Genomic DNA, 8,783 nt, shown 5'->3' with positions numbered 1-8,783 from the left:
CATTGCTGTCAATTACTACCGTCGCTTCCAAAAACCAATCCCACTGAATTCGACCGATGTACTCACAGATTCAGCTCATGTCGGACTAAAAACTGTCTCTCAAATTACTACTGCACGAAACTTATCTTCTATTAATTTTCAAGGAAGGTGTGGAGCAGAAACAAAGAACTGCCGAGAAATAGCGACACCACAGCAGCCTTGAAGCTCTTCTGCCACAAGCTGGTCCTCTTTAGTACAACTGTCACTTCTTCCATATATGCAACCTTTGTATTCAGCACATGTGAACTCGTAACCTGTTAAGGCAGCCTCTCTTGCTCACCAGCCACATCACACAACGGATCTAAAAACAAAATCATTGAAACCTTTGTTTTATCTGCCGAGTGTGATGGTGGTAGTTCATCGATATGAAGGCTTTCCTTCACTAAATTAAGCATCTGCTACTCTTTCTGGCTCTGTTTTAACGGACTTCTTCTGCATATATTTAGCCATCGTTAGCTTGAATGGGTGGCGCCTATGGAGGAATGATCATCCAACTTGTTCAACCTCATCTGTGTTTTTGTAGGTTTTCTGGTAGAATGAAGCCAGTGTTTTATTTTGTATTATATGCGATTTCATGTAGTAATACATGCAGACTTTTGTCTACGCTTTTGGATTGAATTCCCAAGTGATTGTCTATTGGAGTATGTTTGTTAGTGGTTTTCACTGCTGTTGGAGAATATTATTTTATAATTTTCTATAGAGTGGAAGCATTTTTAGAATAGATTTTCAGTTGCATTCAGAATAGGAGTTAGTAAGATTATGTAAGAAAGAAAAAAAAAGAAAGAAAAACCTCATTGCGAAGATTGTAAGTGTGGATTACCATGACTGTCATAAATTCAATTACAAACTTTCTTTTTTCACAATTGTTCAAGATTTATCTATGTTTACACACACACACACACACAAATATATATATATATATATATATATATATATATACATTTCTGGTTTGATTGTTTACATAGAATTCATTGTACTCCAATACATTTATAAGTTTGTATATTCAAGCAAAAGAATTGATTTGTCTATATACGAAACAAATTTTATTAAATGGTTCAAAAAATAATTATCAATATAATCGTATTTTAATCTTATTTTAATCTCATTTTAATGTGATTTTTGACATCATTAACTGAAAACCTTAAAGAATTTGTTTTAATAAAAAAGTAGACTTTGTTAGTTATAAGTATTTCTGGAAAAGTGTCAAATATCTTGAAAATCATAAAATGTCATCAGTGAAACTAAGATTATAATGTACTGTAAAAATACATTGAAACATTTGTAATGATTTTTCAAAATGTGTATATATATATATATATATATATATATATAATACAATTTTTTCATTTTAATACATATGTTAAATAATGAAATTATATTTGGTAAAGATAATTATGTTACATGTTTGCAAAATTTTAAAGAAATTTTAATTAAAAACTTGAAAAATTGCAAATCTTGTATTTTATGTATTATTTGAACATTTTAATTCAAATTTAATATGAAATTGAAAAAAAAATAGATAAGACATAAAAGAAAAAAAAGGAATTCAAGTAGAAAACATATAGTACAATAAAAAATATAATTTCTATTAATTCTACCTTTTATACAGATATAGATTTCTCAAAAAAAATTTAAACTTTTTAGGAAAAAAGCATGCATGGTTTTTTGAGAGAAAGAAGTTATTCTAAGACAATCAATCAGCTATTTATTGATTTAAATTTTAATTTGAAATAAAATTTTGGTGTCTTATACGTGTTTTATATTGGTATCCAAAAATAATTATTTTTTATAGTCACAATATCACAAGTATTTTTAGTTTATTTTTTGATAAAAACATTTAATAAGTAATTTTCTAAAATTTGATTATATATATATATATATATATATATATATATATAAGAAATGACGCTTAATGCTGGGGGTTTTTGACACAAATATCAATGTCTTTGTTTTTAGCATAACATAAAAAATAAAAAATAAATCAAGCAATTAAGAAGAGCCACATGGTATGATTTTTTTCCATAATTTTAAAGAATAGTTTAACATATACAATAAGTAATCAATTATTTACAGTGATATTGTATTTTTTTAAAGTGATATATATATTTTCATTTATTATTCCTTATAAATTAAATAATTCTGATGAATTTTAAGTCATTATAAAAGGATTTTTATATTTATTTTTATTTATTTAATCATTCATTACTGCATCAGTCAAAAAGCAATCTTAATCTGAGTGTTACATCTTTTTAAATTTTGTAACAAGTTAATCTCAACCAATGTGAACTTTAAGTCATGTAATTATTTATTTTTTAATTTTAATATACTAATGACAAAAAATAGATTTAAGTTCATAGCAATTGTGACTACTTGCCTTTGGAAATTGAAGTAAAGTCAATATTTTAGCACCATTTGCACACAACTCAAAATTATTAGTAATGAAAAATGAATGATAATTATATTTATAATTTTGTTTTTTTTTTTCATAGATGGGAAAAGTAAAAAAGTGATAGAATAAAAAGTACAAGTTTGTTAGAGTGATAATGTTTTTCATTCCCTTTTTTCTTTGATCCTTGTTTTTATTTTCAATTCTTCCAAGTGGTGCCACCCTAAAATTAATGATGGGGGTTTCCTGCGCTACCCTCGAATTATGCAGAATGTCCAACGAAAAGCGAGGATGCCGTTAAAGTCGATGAACGAAGAATGACGAGGACGAGGACGAAAGTTGGGTGAAGTGGACGGACGAAAGTGGATCCATGTCTACTCTGCATCGTGAGAAGACGCGGATGCGTAATATCACGAAGCGCCGAAATTTAGAAACTTGTGGGAGACGATGGGCGTGGATGCGTCGGGAAAAGCTCCGGGATCGCGAGGGAATTGTCGACCCTGGTTGAACTCTCGCATGCGAGTCATCATCATCGATAGAACGATCGATCGATCAATCGATGCAGGGGGATTCATCGTCGTCTGCTGTGGTGGATGGGAGCCTGGGTCAGGGCCATCTCGCTCCAACTTTTCGGTCTCCCCGTCACTGCATTGCGCCCACGGCTCACACTATTTCTGGAGGCGAGAGTGTGCTCTCAAGGCTGGCATTGGGCGCCACACTTTACAGCAATAGGGGTCCGGATTTGGAAATGCCTTCGGACGCACACACGGATGTCCCTCCGTTTGTGGGCTCTCCACTTCCAATCTGGGTTCCTGCCATCAGCGATCCAGGGATGGTTGGACCAGCCGCCGGGGGGGAGGGGGTGGGGCGGAGAGACAGCAGCAGAGCCATGGTGCTGTTGTAGGGATTCCCTGATGGAGTTGCAGTTGTGGGTTGTGACAGCAGGTGGGCGATGACAACCTTCGGCAGCTGCATTCCATCGCGGTTTGTTGAATTTGGGTGGGAGTTGCGGAAGCCTGGGTTGGAAAGAGGCAGGATTTTGGAAGAGGGGTGGCAATGTGTCCGTCAATGAGCAGGAGACTCGAGAATGTGTGCTGAGGGACGGTTGCATGGGTGCTGGAATTCTGATCCCTGTGCTATGGAAATGCCAGACCCTTATGCCGGCGGAGTTTCAAGCTGTTTTGACCTCTATTTACAATTGGCGGATCTCATGAGGCGTCGTTGAGTTGTAGCGCAGCCCGTGGTTGTCATTGTGGTATGTGTACTGCGGAATTCTAGCTTATTTAGGTCAGCTTCCGTCTGTTGTTGCTTTCAGGTGCATGCGTTCGAAAGGGCCCATTAGCTAGCTCTCGTAAGTACTTTTCAACCCACTACGCATGTACACACTCTTTTCAAACCTAAGGCTAGTTTTTGTTTCCTCGTTGTAGTAGCGTCAATACGATGGAGTACATGCAAGCAGGTCGGGTTCCAGGTTGATGGAAAGTGACGGTCCTTCCCTCTCGAAGATGGCCGAATCGTCCTGGGTACTAAATTTTGTGAGAATTACTGATCAAACTAATTGATCTGCTGGTGATTGTGCCGCCAAGCAAAAGTGAGGAACACCAAACCTGAGATTTGAGAAGAGCTATTATAGAGATGGAGGGGTATGAAGCTGGCGGATGTGGAATTCAATGCTAGAATCTCCCTACTTGGAAGGAGCTAACCACCTTCTGAAGTTGGAGACATTCAGAATGATATTCTGTTTTGGCGCACCCTTGTGAGAATTTTGCAATTTGTTAGAAATGACTAAGAGGAGGCATGAACCAGAGTTGAACATGATTAAGATGGCAACTGTCTTGGTGGCCGTCCTTAGCATGGTTTCAGTGGCAGGCCAAGATTTAGAAGCTGATAGAAGAGCACTTCGCATCTTCAGCGACTACCATGATCCAAAAGGGACGAAGTTTAACTGGGTGGACACTACATCGCCTTGTAATTGGGCTGGCATAACCTGCGCCGAGAATAGGGTGACAGAATTCCGATTGCCGGGTAAAGGGCTTCGAGGGATTATACCACCGGGGAGTTTAAGCTTGCTATCCAATCTTGAGATTGTGAGTTTGCGTGGCAACAAGTTGTCAGATCTGTTTCCTGGCGCAGAGCTGGGTAAATGCAAGAACTTGAAGGCATTGTATCTGGCAGGCAACGGCTTCTATGGACCTCTACCAGATGTCGCCGAACTGTGGCCGCAGTTGACTCAATTGAGCTTGGAGTTTAATAGGTGAGATTTTAATTCCTGCTGGAGGCAACTTCTAAGATGATCAGTCAGGTTCGATTTTGGATGTTCTATTTCAATGTTAAATTGTCAAATTTCTCTTCAGCAATCGTAGTTTTCCTGTTATTCGGATAGCCAGCTCATATGAATTCTATTTGTATTCAGGTTGAACGGCACCATACCGGAGTCGATCGGGAAACTCTCTCAGCTTTACTTGCTGAACCTCCGCAACAACTCATTCTCGGGAAGCATTCCAGTCTTGAATTTGGCGAATTTGACGATATTCGATGTTGGTAACAACAATTTATCTGGAGCTGTACCAGCACTCCTGTCCAGATTCCCTGTCGATTCCTTCGTTGGCAATGCCGGTCTCTGCGGTCCACCTCTTCCATCCTTATGTCCATTCTCAAGCGGACAATCTGCAACATCGTCGAATGGCAAGAAGAGGCTGTCAACTGTCGTAATCGTTGGTATCGTCTTGGGATCAGTAACATTTCTGATTCTTGCGCTCGTAGCACTTTTCTGTATATTCCTTAGAAACAGCGGACAGGAATCTTCTTCAGAACCTGAACTTCGTGAGATTTCGCACGCGATAACCCCTGACATCTCCCGTGACAAGCTGCGTGAGAAAGGACCCGGGGACAATGGAGATGAACATGCCGTCTCGGGGGCAGGGGAGCAGGGGGCCAACAGGTTGATATCCTTCTCCCTGGTCTCATTTGATCTAGATGATTTGTTACGAGCATCGGCCGAGGTGCTGGGCAAGGGCACTGTGGGAACTGCTTACAAGGCGATTTTGGAAGATGGAACGGTCATGGCGGTGAAGAGGTTGAAAGACGTGACTACGTGCAAGAAAGACTTTGAAACATTGATCCAGGTTGTAGGAAAGTTGCAGCATCGGAATCTAGTGCCCCTCCGAGCATATTATTTCTCCAAAGATGAGAAACTTCTAGTTTCTGATTACATGCCGATGGGCAACCTCGCTGCCCTTCTGCACAGTAAGTTTCTACCCTAATCACTAGTTTTTATTTTGGGATGTTATCATATCGAGTAGGTTTTAAGTAATACTCCATACCATTTTGTGTTTGTCAGACAATCGAGGCAAGAATCGCACACCGGTGGATTGGCTTACAAGAGTCAGGATCGCAATAGGAGCTGGCAAGGGACTTGCATATCTGCATTCACAAGGAGGACCCAGTTTTGTGCATGGGAACATCAAGTCGTCCAACATTCTGCTCAACAGAGACCTAGAAGCTTGCATCGCCGATTTCGGACTCGCACAATTATTGAGTTCTTCCTCTTCTGGTTCAAAAATGGTTGGTTACCGAGCACCTGAGGTCAGCGCAACTCGCAAAGTGACACAGAAGTCGGATGTGTACAGCTTTGGAGTGGTATGTTCCATTCCTGCAGTCCTATCACTCTTCATGACCATGAAACTTCAATTGTGGCTACTGAGCCTCTGTAAATTACACACCTAATATTCCAATTCTTGGTTTTGCAGTTACTACTGGAGCTTCTGACTGGGAAGGCACCGACGCCAGCGTCTTCCAATGATGAACCCGTCGACTTGCCACGCTGGGTGCAGTCCATCGTCCGTGAAGAGTGGACAGCCGAAGTGTTCGACCTAGAGCTCATGCGCTACCAGAACATAGAAGGAGAACTGGTGACCATGTTGCAGATTGCAATGAAGTGTGTAGATCCTGTGCCTGAGCGGCGACCAAAGATGCACACCGTGGTATCCCAACTTGAGGAAGTGCACCCATTCTTCATCGAGGACACTGCCGAACCGTCTCGACAGTCCGCAACCATTTCGGAGGAGATCATCAGGAACAGTGACGACGACTCCAGGAGCTCTCCTCGCACGCCTCCCACTCCACCCACTCCTGGCACTCCCACTCCACCCACTCCTGGCACTCCTACTCCACCCACTAGTCGCACTCCTTGACAGTCTCTTCATCGCCGCTCCGCATCATGTTGCAAGTGAGATCATCGTCATCACCATCACATATCACGCCACTCACTGTGGGACTGTGAGCATCCATGCACACGTCGATCGACAGGGACCCCATTGTGACCCGCTCAACTCATTCTGAGCCGATTGTCCCTAGTCTCCTTGCCAGACCAAACCTCTGTAGTCGATTGATGTCTGCTTTTGACTGCAGTCTGGATAGAAACAGAGGCAGCCATTCTTGCCACAGTTGATTCTCCAGGTGATGAACACCAATAAAAAAGAACAGAAGGTTGGTCTGTAAGGGAGAGCGTTAAAACAGGAGGGCCTGTTTTGTTGATCATCTAGAGGCCACTTGAATTTGTCGCCCTGTGAGTGTTGACAGGCTTCCCTTCGCCGTGTATTGCTCTCTCTCTCTCTCTCTCTCACCTGCTGTTCAATGCTGGTGGATGTAAAGCTGGCTGCTCACCTCATGTGTAACTTTCTCCCTCGCCCACTTCCTAAGCCCCGCATGGTGGTTGGTTTCATTTCTCCATTCCTTTGTTCGACTTATTTATTGTTCTTGTTATCACCAACTCTAGAGATTTTTATCTCTTATGACACATTCTGCGTCTTCTAGAAATGCCTATGACGCTGAATTTGAATAGGCTTGTCATAATTTTGGAGTTAATTTCACGCCATGTCACTAGAATTTTTTACTTTCGCTTCCACCCGCTTCAATACTCAATTGGTACGAAAGTTTGTTTTCGGTCACCTTCCTTCCAGTAAAGTATTTTTTATTGATTTGGCTCAATTTTATATTTATGTGGTCTGTACGTGGATGAACTAATTGAGTATTTGAAAATGATAGTGGTACAAATATTTGGTTGGTTCTGACGTTAACTTTTTTGTAAACCTCTTCATACTACTTTTTATCGTAAAAAGATTCTCAAATGTCTCATAATTGGACATTTAAATATCTAAACTAACAATTTTGGCCATCGTCTACTTATCCATAAGATGCATCCCTCAGCACGAACTTGTGTCGAAACATCTAAAGTAATTTCAAACAAGTTATAGAAGATATTCTTTCAGTAAAAAATATAATAACAAATGAAAACGGCAAAAATCAAAGTAATCACGTACAATATTTTTATATAGTCTCAAATCTGGTCTTGCTTCCAATGAAATATCTTACTTTCTTGCATGTCTTAATCACTTGATTTTATGTCCTTGTATTTTGCTTACGATTAAACTTTTTACCAAATAAACATATAATTATTTTTGGCTCTAATTATATAAAGCTACTTCAAACAAAGACAGTGTTGATTTTACACTAATAAAATTTTATGTAAATAAAATAAAATAATTTTCCAAAGGGTTGTACACATAATTAAAAATAAATGAAATATCATATTAAATAATTATATATTTTTTTAGAAAATTCCATCCATGACAAAAAAAAATTAATCGGTTATTTTATATTGCAACAAAGATGTTTGTTCCAAAAATTGCTGAATGAATTCATTTTGATCATTTTTTGTAAAAAAAATTTTCCTAAAAATCTAATTAAAATTTTGATCCAATAAATCTAATAAAATATTCTTATTATACAAAATATCTTAGAATTTTCCTAGTTATTTTGTAGTTTTATAGTTAATCTAAGATAATATCAAATTCTTTTTTATTCCTAATTGAATCAAAACCTAAATGATTATAAAAGACATCATTCTTTAAAAGCTGCAATTAATGTCAATAGACCATTGTTGTAAATTTTGTATTTGTTGTTTTTATTTCTAAAGTTTTTTTACTAAACAATGCAAGTAAACAATGCAAGTAAGGCCACAAGCCATGCCTCACACTAACTGTATAGTTTTCTACAATTGTAATGTAAGATCCAAGGCATTTTTTTAGCATACTAAAGAAATGGTTGTAATCCATGATTATAAGTTATAGATGAAAGATTGGCAAGAAGCAATCTTAATTAAATGATATGATAAAAAAAATCTTTTTAGAATTAGGATTTGGTCTAAATAGACAAAAAATGATTGTGTATAGACAATTCTAAGAGGATGCAAGTGAAGGGGTTTCAATACAAAAGTTCTAGAGAGAAAATTGAAGCAACTTAAGTTGAGAGAGGAAAATGGCCTATCATCAGCTCTAGGCAAGTTTAATTAAATACA

At 38.3% G+C, this 8,783-nt stretch overlaps 1 protein-coding gene across 3 annotated transcripts; it reads left to right on the top strand.

Moving 5' to 3' along the window:
• The first annotated feature begins 3,108 nt into the window (after window positions 1–3,108).
• On the top strand, window positions 3,109–7,414 carry LOC112274431 (putative inactive receptor kinase At2g26730). 3 transcript variants are annotated; one of them, XM_090245983.1, is made up of 5 exons: window positions 3,216–3,680; window positions 3,853–4,679; window positions 4,839–5,671; window positions 5,766–6,064; window positions 6,175–7,414. In XM_090245983.1, exons 2-5 carry the CDS (start codon window positions 4,207–4,209, stop codon window positions 6,616–6,618), a joined length of 2,049 nt encoding a protein of 682 aa, XP_090102109.1. In that variant the 5' UTR covers window positions 3,216–3,680; window positions 3,853–4,206; the 3' UTR covers window positions 6,619–7,414. The 3 variants fall into 3 exon arrangements, with proteins under 3 accessions (XP_024359702.1, XP_090102109.1, XP_090102110.1); XM_090245984.1 differs by having other exon boundaries at window positions 3,291–3,680; window positions 3,856–4,679; XM_024503934.3 differs by having other exon boundaries at window positions 3,109–4,679.
• Window positions 7,415–8,783: the final 1,369 nt, after the last annotated feature.

Source organism: Physcomitrium patens, chromosome 21 (genome assembly GCF_059467195.1).
Source record: "Physcomitrium patens ecotype Gransden chromosome 21, ASM5946719v1, whole genome shotgun sequence".
NCBI classification, from domain to species: Eukaryota; Viridiplantae; Streptophyta; class Bryopsida; order Funariales; family Funariaceae; genus Physcomitrium; species Physcomitrium patens.
This window is presented reverse-complemented; position numbering and strand designations above follow the sequence as displayed.

Bases quoted from the DNA above. Each gene is read 5' to 3' on its own strand.
- LOC112274431 (XM_024503934.3), top strand. From the start codon at position 4,207: ATGACTAAGAGGAGGCATGAACCAGAGTTGAACATGATTAAGATGGCA. The intron at 5,672-5,765 runs GTAAGTTTCTAC...TGTGTTTGTCAG, and splicing joins CCTCGCTGCCCTTCTGCACA to ACAATCGAGGCAAGAATCGC. The intron at 6,065-6,174 runs GTATGTTCCATT...TTGGTTTTGCAG, and splicing joins ATGTGTACAGCTTTGGAGTG to TTACTACTGGAGCTTCTGAC.